The sequence below is a fragment of the Lepisma saccharinum genome, chromosome 14 (genome assembly GCF_977018435.1).
Source record: "Lepisma saccharinum chromosome 14, izLepSacc3.1, whole genome shotgun sequence".
Taxonomy (NCBI): domain Eukaryota; kingdom Metazoa; phylum Arthropoda; class Insecta; order Zygentoma; family Lepismatidae; genus Lepisma; species Lepisma saccharinum.
This window is the reverse complement of record NC_139242.1, coordinates 16,760,929-16,776,070: the sequence shown is the minus strand read 5'-3', so window position 1 is coordinate 16,776,070 and position 15,142 is coordinate 16,760,929. Positions and strand designations below refer to the sequence as shown.

At 39.1% G+C, this 15,142-nt stretch overlaps 1 protein-coding gene across 4 annotated transcripts in view; it reads left to right on the top strand.

Annotated features, from left to right (window-relative positions):
• Positions 1-15,142, top strand: part of LOC145998703 (putative transporter YutK) — a 176,988-nt gene that overhangs the window by 72,009 nt on the left and 89,837 nt on the right. The window contains exon 1 of one of the 4 annotated variants that reach the window (XM_083135190.1): positions 2,111-2,211. The exons of the other annotated variants lie outside the window; for them this stretch is intronic. Within the exon in view, the coding sequence (XP_082991316.1) occupies positions 2,152-2,211 (60 nt within the window). The 5' untranslated portion in view covers positions 2,111-2,151. Of the gene's footprint in view, positions 1-2,110; positions 2,212-15,142 lie in introns of those variants that run through there. 4 annotated transcript variants of the gene reach the window in all.

Genomic DNA, 15,142 nt, shown 5'->3' with positions numbered 1-15,142 from the left:
TTCTATTTGTAGATTTTGGATTGGATTCGCAAGGTCTTTGAGTAAGATGGGAATGTTTGATTGCTTTATTTGGTTTATTTTACTTCGCATTTCTGTCACTTTTGGCTAATTGCGAAGATGAGAATGGGTGATGATATGATGAAATTGATGAACACTCACATGCCCAACCTGGGACCTCTGGCGTCAAAGCGCGCTATGCTAACCCCTCCGCTACGGAGACCGGCGAGGCGGGAATATGTTTTGGATTTTCCTTAACTGTGACGTGCACATGCTTTTGCTTACATTAAAGTTTACCTTTTCACATAAACGAGAAATTGACATGTCACCCTAAAACACACGCATGTATCTCCATTTAATACTACTCTATACGAAAAGAAACCTTGGGCGGTTCTTCATATTGTCCACCAAAGATTGAAAAAAAAAAAAAAAAAAAACCCTTTTGAGCGTATGCCTTTCCTTGCTTCCTCTGACATCTGAAGGATTTCTGTTTTGTATATGTAATGATAGTACTTTCAGTGCTCGAAAAGTGTCATTAGGTACAGCTAATTATATAACAAATAAATGCTTTGTCAAATGTTTCACAAATATTTCAAAGTTAGACTTTTTACGATTTGATCGGGAACCATCTGAACTCAGTTTTTTTTCTTTTTTTAATACAACGCCCTACAGATGTCTGAGTAAATACCAAATACATGGCTTCTAAAAGACATTGGATGTGGTATCTGCCATAAATTGTTTAAAGATATTTTTATGCGTAGCTATGGGAATTTAAAATTAGAATGAACTGAAGTAGAACTCTATAAGTATGATATATTCAATAATGTGGTTTCTACAGTGGGAGATGATTATTCCTGGTTGGGGATGCTCAAGATCCTCCTCACCCCCTTTAATCTCAACCTGCATTAAAATGAATAGATGTATCGTTCGCAATTTTCACATTTCAAACTCCTGATTTTCTCCGTTAAATTCAAATTAGCCCAGAACGAAGTCCAGAGCTATATATGTTTCATAATTGTTATCTGGTTTTTAAATCTGTTTAAAAAAATATAAATTCTAAGAAAAACAAAGAAAAAATAGTTATCCAAATTTTTCATTAAATAACAGGACATTCATGTGTGCTGTTCTAAAATAGAATATTTCCCATGCCTTCACATTATACCTAAGTATCTAGGACGTATTTAGGAGGGGTTCGGACACTTCCCCGAAAGACTTACCAAGTAGTAATGGTAAATGATCAAAATATAATTGTTTAGCATTTGTTATATAATCGATGGTTATTTGCACTGAACTTATTGGAAGGCAAGGAATCTAGCACATACGGCTTTGAAAGGTTCCAAAGATTTATGCACACAACTAATGATAACATTCAGAAAATATTAATCAGAAACTTTACTTTTCGTTAATTGGATCTAACTTTTGTTTGTTATTCAATAAATATTCAATTATTTTTCTATTTGACATTAAATTCCTTGCCAGGGCAGTTGTTTTTATGCAAATCTTGGCGATCTTCACTACATGGAAGCTAGATGCTGTTACATCTCTATTCTTTTACTATATTTTACCTATTCACGTAATAACAACAATACAATATTAATTAACTTACATATTTAATTTATATTTTAATTTAATTCAATATAATTATTATTATTATTATTATTATTGCAACACTTGGTTGGACCCCCCGAAATGTATTTCTAGGTGCAATAGTATGTGTGTTTATATATATGAGATGCTGAATTTTGTACCCCCCCAAATGAAAAACGTTCCTGCGCCACTGTATATAACCTTATATTTATACCTGCCCACCCTAATCAGCTTCTGCCCACCCGATGAAAAATTTCTGGCGCCGCCCCTGCTCGTAATTAATTTACAAACATTCCTGCATGACGAGCGTCACGTTCATCGGAACGTAAATTATACTGCAATAGATCCTAATTATGTCAGTGTAACGCAATAAGAACCATAAATGCATCTACTACCAATAACGTCATATTAAAGTTAATGGCTTAGTTCGTTCATGCTTTGCCATTTCGGGGAAGTACCGTTTTCTTCTCGCTGCCATGCAATGACCAGTTAGCAGCTAAGTATCTTGCCATCGATTGCACGACGTTGCTTATTCGTCGATGTGGAGCGCAAGCGTTGTATTCGAAGATGCATACTTCACCTAAATACAGCCCCGTGTCTACATGCTCATATACAAATAACTGCAAGGTATGTACGTGTGTTTTCGTGTTGTTTACTTGTAATAAGTCCAGTAGCGCCAATTTTTTTAGAAATATTGGGTGGGCTGAACCCGGACGTTTCATTTCATAATTTTATAAAATATGTCATAAGTAGGGAGCGGAAGTTGATGAAATGTCATCATTTTTCTGACATCTCTGACACGATACCCATTAAATATACCCAATATTACACTTCGTCTAGAAACCAAAAAAGGTAATTTTAAAGTGTATTTTTTTTGCATTTTTGCCAATTTTCAGGTTTAAGTCATGTTCCCAGATTTTCGGCATTTTTCCGACATTTTTCGCAATATTCGGTGTATTGTTTCATCATATTTTGTCACTTCTTTCATTTTGGTAATATTCTTGAGTCTTTTCACAAAGGTGAACATAGGCCTATATATATCTCGCAGGATTGGAATTTACGAACAAACAAAAATTATCTTACGTGGATCGTGATAATTTATTTTCCTTACAGTGCCACAGAAATACACCACACTACATCACCAGGCAAAGATGCGGGAAATTAATGCATTTTACACCAATTCATTCAGTGTATACGACTTTTCATTTAAATTGCTTTAAAATTATTCGGTCGCTTCCATTGGAAATCCTCGTTGCATATTTTAATTGAATGTGCATGTCGTATCATTTGGTTCTTTTTTTTTTAAAAGCAAGATTGCATTTTGTTTAATTTCCTTTTCATTTCAATTTTTAACCTGAAACTCACACATTTAATGGTAATTTTTTGCATTTTTACGTCATTTTTTTCCCCATTTTTTAAGACATTCTATAGGTCATCATCAACTTCCGCTACCCTAGTCATAAGTATGTAGAGGATTTTCTCCCAAATGCCTTTTCTTGTTCCATGCCCAAAAAATTTAACTTTACGTTTAAAAACCGTTTCAGGCCATCAATTTTATAGTGGTTGTTTTGGCCTATTTTAGTCGTAAATGCCTATTTCGAATGTAACTGCTTTTTCAGTGCTTAATCCGGAAATGATAAAATTATATCGATGTTTATCACTTTTAGGGTTTATTTTGTATGTTTCGGTGTTTTTTGTGCCTATTTTGAGAGAGTTAGTGCCTGTCGATTCCTTGCTAAGCCCTTATCCTAATAACTATGTGACCACGGGAAGTGCAAGCAATATACGACAATGAAAAAAGTACTATATTGTAGATGCAATGAATTTTTATGAAATATTTTGATAACACTCGGCTAGTAAATAAGTTGTGAGAATCTCCCATGAAAGTATAATGATGAAACGTTTTGTTTTCTTAAGTGCGGGGACAGGCACGTATCCAAGGTGGTTTACTTGGCTCGAGCCCCCCTCCCCCCCAAAGTTTTCGTTTACACTAGATAAAATGAGGTTTTTGGTTTCTTGTGGTGTGAAATAAAATAATGTGAGGATAATTTAAGGAGAGAAATAATTATCGAGGAAAGATGGAGAATGTTCTGTAACCCTGTTATTGATAATAGAACATATTCAAGATGGGGATCAGGGGGCTCGAGCCCCCTCCCCTCTCCCTGTAAATTTGTCAGTTTACACTAGATAAAATTAGGCTATTGGCTTCTTGAATAATGTGACGATAATTTAAGGAGATAAATAATTATCGAGGCAAGACGGAGAATGTTCTATAACCTTGTTATTGTTAATAGCATGTATCCAAGGTGGAGGTCAGGGGCTTGAGCCCGCTCCAGGAAATTGTTCAGTTTACTCTACATAAAATTGTTTTTGTCTTCTTGAATAATGTGACTATAATTTAAGGAGATACATAATTATAAAGACAAGACGGAGAATGTTCTATAACCCTGTTATTGTCAAGAGCATGTATCCAAGGTTGGGATCAGGGGGCTTGAGCGCCCCCCCCCCCCCATACACACACAAACAGGACATTTTCAGTTTACACTACATAAAATTATGTCTTTGTCTTCTTGAATAATGTGACGATAATTTAAGGAGATACATAATTATAAAGACAAGACGGAGAATGTTCGATAACCCTTTTGTTGATAATATTGCACAGAAACTTTCCTTGCTCTTTCGGTGTTGTCACAGCAAACCATTTTTGGAAGCTGCACAACAAAGGTAGCGCCACAAGTAGGACGATTCGTTGAAATTTTTAATCTCTGGAAAGCGCGGGAAGGAACGTTCTTGAATAAGAGAAGGAGTCGAACTATTGGCAAATTAACGAATCGTTTTATCTGCGGAACGTTCTAGAATATAATGAGGATATAAATATGCGGCTTCAATTTACCGGTTGATACGTACAACAAAATCGGTTAATAAGACTTCAGAGTATGACAATTCATACAGTCGATTAGTGATCAGTCAGTGTAGTGCTAGTTCAGGTCGAAGGTCGAAGAGATCGAAGGTCTCTCTCTTTCTAAAGTGAATATTTCAGCGGTTTATTAAAAAGAAATAAGCTTCACAGATCAACTGAAAATCAAAGTTTTGAAAGTTTGAAAGTTGTGCACAAACAAAATTTCATGTATGCAGTCCGAGAACTTCATGGCATAAAAAAAATACTTCTGTTTAAGCCTACTGGGTTCGCACTCACAACTACCATGAAGAAACATCCGAAAATTTTATGAATGTCGAGAAGAGAAAGCAAGAAGATGTTGCATATGTAGTTATTTTAGCGGAAATTGCAGGCTCTACCAGGACCCGAATCAGGGCTCTGGCATACCATGCTATTGCTCAACCAACTGAGCCACAGAGCCACCCTTGATTTCGACTGATTTTGCGCTAAAATGTATACATAGTATCATATGTCAATTCGTAAGATGTTGCCGGTTTAATTAACAAGCGCAGAAAATATAGGAGATAGAAGAAAACTGAGGGGCATTACCACCGGTTGAGGAGACATTTTACTTCTGTAGTCAACACGAGCTGCCGCTTCGAGATGACGATGACAGTGGCCTACTAAGGGAGATTTCACACCGTGTCGCCTGAGCAGAAATCTTCCTAAGACTTGAAGATGCAAATCACAAGGATGGAAAATTATGACTTTATTAAGGTTAGGTCCGAAGGCAGGCGACAGCACCCTAAAGGATAATATCCAAACCTGCAGAAAGAACGCATCTTACTTATGTCTTCAATACATACGAAATGATAAAAACTTCTGGTGAGTTAATTTTAAAAAATGTATCCGAGATAAAAGAGTGGCGTACCCAGGATTATCGGATGGGAGACGGGTTTACTAATACTACGTATTTTTGGTAGTCAGTCCTCATTTTGCCATCTTTTCCTGTCTTTGGCGTTCTTTTTTTAAGGAATACTGGATCAAATGGGGTTATAACCCACCAATCCTCCCTTGGGCACTTCACTAGAAATAAATGAGTAAGCATTTGATCATATTGGGAGACGAAACATTAGATGTAAACATGAACAGTTTGGTGGGTTTCGACTCTTATAAGAGCTCCAAACATGGGAGGACAAGACATATTAGTGGTGTTCAGGCTCGAATCAGAGAGAAATATTCGAGAACTCTCTGCATCCTGTTCGCAGCCCACAGCTTGAATCTCGCATTGTCGAGTGGATTGTCCATCCCGTGCATGTGTAACAGCTTCGTAAAACCACTCAAGACACCATAAATATTTTGATGCCCCCTGATGAGAAGAAATGGACAAACACACATACTCTGGTTCCGGCACACAATGTTAATGCATGGAAACAGGGGAGTCGAGTGGTAAAAAACGTTCCAATTTCACGTCCTGATTAAAATGGCAGCCTTAAACAGTGGCATCGATTTAGGGGATAGTTGTTACCCATTTTTTTGCCTCGTAGTCCTAGGCCTTGTCTACCAAGAGAAAGTAAACTTTCCTTGCACCCCCCCCTTTCCCGTTTTGAAACCCAATGGCCACCACTGGCCTTAAACATACAATTGTGAGGTTCTATCTGTACCCCTTAAAACGATGATGGTCAGCCCCCCCCCCCCGAAAGAAATTCCTGGATACGTGCCTGCGCGGGGACTTTTATTTCTAAAATATAATAAGAGGCAAATTATTGAGTGGGTTCGAGCCTTACAGGTTCATTTCTACCGCTATGTAGGTCACTGAGTGAAAGATGGACTGTGATCGATAATATGGGAACCCACGACTTCCCATTTGACTGCTGGTTGTGATGTTAGAATCCATATGTAGTGTTCGTGTGAAGAAGGTAGTTAGTTACATGTGCGCCTGCGTGATGGTTATTTTGCCAGTCATGTGTGCAATAAAAGTTCGATCGCAACTCGCCAGCATGGGGGTGAGAGGGTGTCCACCACACGGTGGCTTGGATCTTTTAAAAGCGAAAGTGTGCGCTTAAGAAATATGAGTGTGATGCTTTTAGAACTTTTGCAGATTGGTTTTCTAGGCGTTCTACACAATGTCCCCTCCGCAGGATTTTTTATCAGGGGGGGACCAGCAGTGCTTAAAGTTAAGAGCATTCCCAGCACCAGGATAATTTTCTTAGGCACTTAATCTGCTGTTTTTCACGGCACTTCACATCCATGTTTTCACGCTACGATTTCAAAATTTGAATTATGTGAAGCCTTTCCAGATATCTCAGGGAGGGAAAGTGCCCACCCTCCCCTGCGGTGGACGCCCTTGGGAACCCATAAGAAGTGCTAGGATCTTGAATGTAAATTCTATAGCCTCTAATCAAGTGCAGCTGCAACATATTGTTGTATTTAATGTGCAGGCGTGTGTGTGTGTTCATCACTTCCTCCTTCTTCTGGAAGAAGAAAATTAGGTTGAAATGTTTCTTTTTCCTTCTTTAGAGCAGGGGTGGTGGGCAGGAGGGTGCTTTACAAAGAGCAAAAAAAGAGAGAAGGTGGCCGCCCATATTCTATTTCCCGATTGTCATGGATGTCCGGAAGCATGGGCGTCCGCAGGATTTTTTCCGGGGAGGAGCAAGCAATTTTAATTTTTCCCATGGGCGGGACAAAGGAATCATATTTTTCCTCCATGATAGTGACATGGACGTCCGCAGGATTTTTTCCAGGGTGGGGCAAGGAAGGATTTTTTCCAGAGGGGGGGGCAAACAAGGCACATTTTCTCCAACAATAGTGTTGTTCCCTAAAAAAATATTGTTTAAATTTGAATTTATGGTGTTCATGCAATAATTCACTCATATTATTGTGGCTAAAATGAAATTATATGTGTGAAATACATAATTTTTGGTTGACTTTCATTTCCCAGGGGGGCCACGGCCCCCCTTGCCCCCCTTCCGGACGCCCATGGATAGTGATGTCCCCTTAAAACACACTGCTTCAGTCTGAAATTTTCATGTTATTTGAACGCCCTTATAATAATTAACATAAATTACTGTGAATGAAATTAAATATATATACTTTTTAGGTGAACATTCATTTACAGGGGGTGTCGTGGCCGCCCTTGCCCCCTTTCCGGACGTCCATGCGGATGGAGAGGGACATAATATTCATTAGATTAGAATTTTTCTAGTTTTCAGAAATAAGAAATACACGAATAGAATGTCAAACGATATCTGCATATTATATGTGTATATTCTAAGAGTTGGTCAGCATTCCTTGCTGACCAACGTGCACGAGCTGCTTCTTTAAGCAATTTCTAGCCAAAAGTGCCGAACATAGACGTGCGCACGGGGAAGGGGGAGGGGGGGCAAGAGGGACAGTTCTCCCCCAAATACTCTCACGTAGAAAGTTTGTGTAGAGGAATCTTATCACCCTTATTTAAAAAAATATTATACCCGTAAAAAAAGTATTTTGAAGCCGACGAAAGTTCAAAGCAGCTACGAAGGGGGAAGAAGGTGCATTATTTTCCATGAAGGACGTATTTAGGGAGTCCGGACCCACCCCCTCCACCCGAAAGACTTACCAAGTACTAAATAAAATATTGAAAATGTACTTTTCAGCATTTGTTGTACTATAAATATTTATTTCCTATGTGGGATCATACTGCTTTGAAGGACAGTACCAAAGAAGATTTATGCACATCACTACTTATGACAATATGCATAAAATATTAATAAGGACATCCTTTTCTATTATTCAATAAATATTCAATTCTTTATCTATATGATATTAATTTCCTTGTTTTTATATAAATTTGGCTATCTTAAGTACACACAAGCTAGATAATAAATATGTGGTTATATTTATATTCTTATACCATCTTCTTAAGTATTCATGTAATAATAAAAATGAATAAATTTACATATTTTAATTAATATTTAATTTATTTATAATTTAATTGATTTAATTTAAACATTATTATTATTATTACTATTATTATTATTATTATTAATTCTGGGACACTTGGTTCAGACCCTCCAGAAATACATTTCCAGATACGTCCCTGTTTCCCATGTAGTTGAACTATCCAACTTCATTCTCTAGCAGATTTCTTGTTATTAACATTCTTACATACTTTATTTGTTAGTTGTGTTATGTCTTCAGATTACAATGCTCGTACGTTGGAAATGAATAAATTTTGTATGTGTAGTTCTTTTGAATTTGCTGTGCGAAACCATGATTATATGTAAACTGCTCTCTGAACCAGATACAGGGGAAATAAAGGAGGCCAGAGAAGGTTGGTGCCACGGAATTTTGAGTTCTTCTAATACAGTGGTTTTCCGCGTGTCTGGACAAACTCTATATACGTCCCTCTTCCATGCCAATCAATAAAATAAACGGTGTGATGGAACAAAGTTTTTCATTCTCTGATTGAAATTTCATCAAAGTTTTTGACCCCCTAATCAGAGGACCTGCCCACGGCTACTGCCGAATACTGATTTCATGTTTATGTTCTTGTTCCAAACACAGTAATCTGTTAGCTTAATCACACTTTCCTCAGGAAATTACATTCTCCATTGTAACTTATTCAATTTTCTTCACCTTTCTGTTCCTAAAGTATAGTGAGGTTTTATGATCTTATATTGATTTGATTGTTCTATACGACGCACGCTTTTAGAAGCGGTATCGGGTGGGGCCACGCAGAGGGTGTGCGTGGCGATCAACCAATGGCAGGAGTGCAACATTGTACAGTTAGGAGACTGCGGCGCGGAAGTTAAAAGCCGTGTTCTGTAGTTTTCTTGCGCGCAAGAAGTTTTTATAAAACTCGTCACTTTAAGGTTCATCATAAGATGGGGAAAGACATTTTGAACCTGACTGTCCAAATCCCATGAATTTCCGTCGCCTACAGCCGGAGTTATCGTTCCTTGAAGAAACAGGGGAAACACCTTTCATTTCCTTCAGCCTGTTTTTTTTTCGTTGCCACCGTGTTGACGTAGCTGAGTTGTGTCTAGGGAAAACTGTGGGTGTTAAATTCGCCTCGATATAAACAATGACCCTTCATTGTTCTGGGCGTTCTCGAACATTGAAAGCCTGGGTCTGTTTGAGTTCAGCGTTTTCGTAGCAAGGGCGGTGTAAAATTATTCGCTTATCGTTCGTTCACTCGTGTGCCACAAAGAACAGTTTATTAAAATATTAAATACATCCCTTTCGTGCGATAGTGTGTGTTCCGTGTGTTCTTTTTATTTTAAATAAATGTCACTCTCAAAACTTAGCGCCAGTAGTACAGGCACCAAGGGTGCAAAACCTAAACATTAACCTCCAGGAGAGTGACTCGGAAATGAGTGAAATCAGTGACACGGAGACCCATGGGCGTCCGGGAGGGGGGGACAAGGGGGGGCCGTGGTCCCCCTGAAAAATGAAAGTCAACCAAAAATTATATATTTTTCACATATCATTTCATTACAGCCACAATAATATGTGTTAATTATTGCATGAATATGATATTCAAATGTAAGCAATGTTTTTGAGGGAACAACACTATTATGGAGGAAAATATACCTTGTTTGCCCCCTCCTGCAAAAAAACACCTTCCTTGCCCCTCCCTGGAAAAATCCTGCGGACGTCCATACGAAGACCGAGGAATACGACGAGAGCGGTGATGAATAAATAAATACCTTCAAGCTTCTTTCAGGTATGGGTTTCTCGTATATGCTACAGTGATATGATATTATAATCTTGTGTAGAAACATTCACTATATTATTTCACTGTACTCATATATACCGTGCATGCATTATCAAAAATAATGGACACATCGCTAATTTTCTGTCCTTCCCTTGCGCTAGCAGTTAGTTTGGCAACAGCGCAGTAGCACTGGCTGGGTATTGGCCGAACTCATGTTCCTTCTAAAAGCGTGCGCCGTATAGGGGTTATGAGTATTCATGAGCTAACTATACAGGAAGGAAGAAATCAACATTGATTTCCATGGCAGTGGGACTGCGGTGACGACAGAGAGATAGACCACTGTGGAGATAGAAAAGGGGGCAACCCCTGAAAACGCCCAAAGCTCCAACCGCATACATTCAGGGGTAGGCCGGCCCCCGTGACGGAGTGATTAGCACATCGCGCTACGACGCCAGGGGTCCCGGGTTCGAATCCCAACCTGGGCATGGATGTTTGTGATTGTCTATTCATCAATTTCATTTATAACACCATTAAGCCTTGTTTCCATGATTATGAAAAACTAAATATGCTGACCAAGGCAGTAATTTATTTTATTAAAAACATAAACTAAAAACGTAACGTTTCAACCTTCTAGCAAGGTCTTCATCAGACTCTGTATCAAGTACAAAAGTTTGTACTTGATACAGAGTCTGATGAAGACCTTGCTAGAAGGTTGAAACGTTACGTTTTTAGTTTATGTTTTTAATAAAATAAATTACTGCCTTGGTCAGCATATTTAGTTTTTCATAATCAATTTCATATCATCACTCATCCCGATCTTCGCAAATTAGCCAAAAGTGGCACAAAAAGCGAAGTAAAATAAAGCAAATCAATCAATCAATATGCAGGGGAAGGCGCTAAATGCCCTGGTGCCTTTAAAATAAACCAGGGTGTCAAATCCGCGGAATTTCGGTTCCCCTGTTTTCCTTTTCCTCTTTTATTGATGGTTTCAACTAAGAGGTAACCGCAAAATGTGAAGAATTAAAAAGTTGTTTCAATAAAATAACAACATTGTTAAATACGTTGACCAATAGAGTTGCCGTCGAGTAGATATTGCAGAGGACATTTTTTCTGCAGCCGACAGAAGCGAAGAGGGAGGCCGGTTTCCCTACCCTGAAGAGGTAACAAGAGGAGAGGGCGCCAATGCAAGGGGAGAGCAGGGGAAGACTTTGGGTACAGCGCCTAGAATAACGTAGTGTGGAAAACGGCATGCTTCTGCGCTCTCTGGATGGTTCCACTCGAAAATGATCCGCTAGAGGCGCTGGTGTTGACCCCGGTGCTTGGTGTTCGACTGCTTATAATGGAAGTAAATGGAGTTTTCGTTGCAACGTCTGATTCTTTTACATGAAGCATTTCTATGAATGTGATAATTGCTATGATATTTGGTACAGTGATCGAGAAGATGTTAACGAACATTCTAGACAGTCGACCACGTCCTGTTATGGTCATAATTTCGTTCATAATACGGGAGAAAAAATACGCGTGGAATGCTCTTGGCAACTAAATTTTTGTGTATGAATTAGGTTCGTTATTATTATCATCATCATTTCTTTTAAAGATATACACACTGAAGCATTTGTATTTTGGATATTTACTGTCTCTTTTCTTCCGCTTTAAACTAATCGCGGCGATGATGATAATGATAATTGCATGAAACGACAAGAGGAAGGAACCCCACAAAACTTTCTTAGTGCCATCGACATGATTGTAAGGCAACTTTCAAACCAATGGGACAAGCGACACGGGATGTTCACACTATCACACTAGTGACACACACTTCCACACTGTAAAATAGCATTCATTGCACATGAGGATCCAAACAGCAAACGACACGTTCATATGGCGTATTCGCGTGCTACGTTGCTTGCGAACAACAGATAGGCGACACGATAAATCGCACATTACAACTACAGATCTAGGCGACACGATAAGCAACACTTGTCGCTTTGTCGCTTCTGCGTCGCTCAAACTGGGCTATTTCCTCAATAGCTTGCAACCTGTTGCCGTGGTTTGTTGTTCGCGCATACGCGATGCAATGAGTGTCTTGCTTTAGTGAGATTGCGCACCAAAGCGACAAGTGGCACGCGACACTTATCGCTTGAGGATTTCACCAACCGAACGCTGGCCTGTGCTTCCCGTCATGCCGCTACGATGTGAAATGTTGCTCTTGATTGTCTCGTTTCCTAGCAACATGTGTCGCTTCGGTGTGAAAGTTGCCTTGGACCGAAGGACCGGTGTCGCTTTGGTGTGAAATCCTCGTATCGTTTGTCGCGTGTCGCTTTGGTGTAAAATCTCCTTGAGGAAACGTTGCAGTCAGAGCTTGTGTCCCTACGGTTCGAAAGGCTGCATTGATTTCCGACTGCTCGCTTTCAAGCGACATTTGTGGTTTGTCGCCTCGGTATGAAATATCTCTCAGGATACTATTTATATTCTAATAACATAGAAAAATAATCTTTAATACACAGTCCAAGACCTGACGTCCGAAATCACATTGCGATGTTTCTTCTTGTGTTACGCATGCTATTTATTTATTCATTTTATTTTACTTTTCATTCCAAATTAATGCCATTTCGTGACTGCAAATCACTCCACAAATATAACTGTTTCCATCAATTCGCTTACCGCCTTTCTAGAGAAACAAATCTACACAATATATTCCAAAAACTAACTAAGCCGCATTACTTTCATAACAAAATTAGCACCTGGGTCGATCGCACTGCCATCTACTTGTCATCGTCTCGGGGAACCAGTTTCTTGGGTCGTTTTCCACACTACGTTATTCAAGGCGCTGTACTTTGGGGGCAAAGTGTGCTACGGGGTTATTCATATGCCTGTTTAGGGGCCCAGTTACCGGTCAGGCCTGCCGGTACGGGCAAGTGTTGTCACATTGGATTGTCAGAAAAGAACTAAATCCCGCCTAAAATGGGGATCCTGTTTCTTGGAAGCAACTAGAGCTAGATTGCAAAGCCAAGGCTGGATTGAACTACAACTGAAGCCGGTCGGATAATAGACGGTATGAGACGTTAGAGCCAGATCTGGTTAACGTCACATTGTAATCAAGGGGTCCCGGGTTCGATACCCGATGTAGGCACACAGTGGTTCGGATCCCACGTTTAACTGTAGGTCCATTCCCGATTAGCCTATATGTACATAAAGCGGGCTTAAAACAAAAACTCAAATATGGTAAACCAAGATTATTCTGGAGTTTCAGGAACAAGCTTGCTTTACAGGTAATCTCTTCTGTACTAGTAATTGAGTAGCGACATCTGTATGTCGTCATGTGTTAGGACAAGGTGGTGAAAAGAGTGTTATTTCGTGAAGGTTTTTTTAATTAGTTAAATCTATGTGAAGACACACAAATTTCACCCTACGCTCCACAGCCAGTATAATCCTCTTTGGGATACGTGTTTAGCCCAGTTCATGTGTGTTCCTGGTCACCCTCTCATCAAATTTCATCTTATGTTCGTGATTTGCCAAAAGTAGAAGAAAATCTACGAAATATAAATCAATCAGTCGAACGTGAACTACTGTTTATATATTGCTATCCCTGTAGAAAATCAGACACACATCATTCTATTACAATAGGTAATATAACACAACTTCTGTTGTCTGCTTCTATTGAAATCAAATGGTGTCACGACCACTACAGGAAACGCGCGGAACCGAAGCGAGGAATTTCCGTGCCAGGAGTCTGCAGTTTATGTTAAATGTTATCGCCCACTGAGACGCCGGAAACACGTCTGTTGCCGCGTTTCTCCGCGTCTCAGCGGGCGTTAAGCTTGTTAGATATCATGTGAGTTGGCACCTGGCAATATTGTTTACTATGTATTCTGGGCAATAGCGTGTGCAGTAATTTTGTTTGTTCTATGCTGTGTTATATTTTTTACTACCCCGGGCAAAAAGTATGAAGATTGTCATGTTTTTTTTAGTGTGTTGTGCACATGTTCTTGAAAATATAGTCAAAAGGATAGTTGCAGCGAGTCTTTTATTTCTCGATCCAACAAAGCTTAACTGCTCGCGATGTAATGAGAAGGAACAATGACGTTTATTTTTCTAACGCCACATCAATTACGCTGGTTGACAAGTAACAACTTTCCATACTCAACACAATGGAAATACAATAAGCATTTCTCTCGGAACCTCCACGCTAAAAATATTATTCTTGCACCAAGTCTCAAGGTCAACTGTTTGTGTAAGAATTAGGTATTTCGTGAAGAGTTTCGGAACGCTGTGCTTCCATGGGTGCCCGCACTGAATTTTGTAAGTAGTCAAAATCGAGTTGTTCTCGGGTTGGATGAATCGTTACCATGTTTATTCTCCATCTGTAGATACAGCTTAACATAGACAAGAAATCAATTTATTCAAAGACAAAAATGGTTAAGGGGGTTATTTTAAAGAGGGGTTACACTTACCACTTTGGGTTTTCCCGACTTCTTTATTCCTTTAATTTTTTTTTTATTTTCTGCAAATTTCGGGGGGTCTGTAGCCCCTTCAGCCCCTCCTCTGCGTACGCCAGTGAACGCGAAACACAACTGTATTTTCAGATGCTGACCAGCAACAGTTTGAAACGATGTGAATGACTCACACAGAAAAACCTTGTAGTGAAAATAAAGAAAGCTACATTAGCTCTTCAATTCCTTATTCCCTTTGAAACCACCAAACAACGGGTTTTATCTAATTATTCAACCACCCTCCTGTCATTTATGAAAAATCAAGCTTTCATTTTAAGAGCAAAAAATATTTTCAAGTAGGGACGTGAAGTTTTCGTTTTAACGATAACACCAAAAAGTCGAGGAAAGCAAAATAAAGTATTTAAAATGTATTTGGGTAGATTAAGGAGGAAAGTTTTCGGTGTTTCGGAATCGCGAAATAACGTGAATTATGCCATTTTTCAGAATAACACCGAATGTCACACTTTAACGCCAAAAACACCGCGAAATATG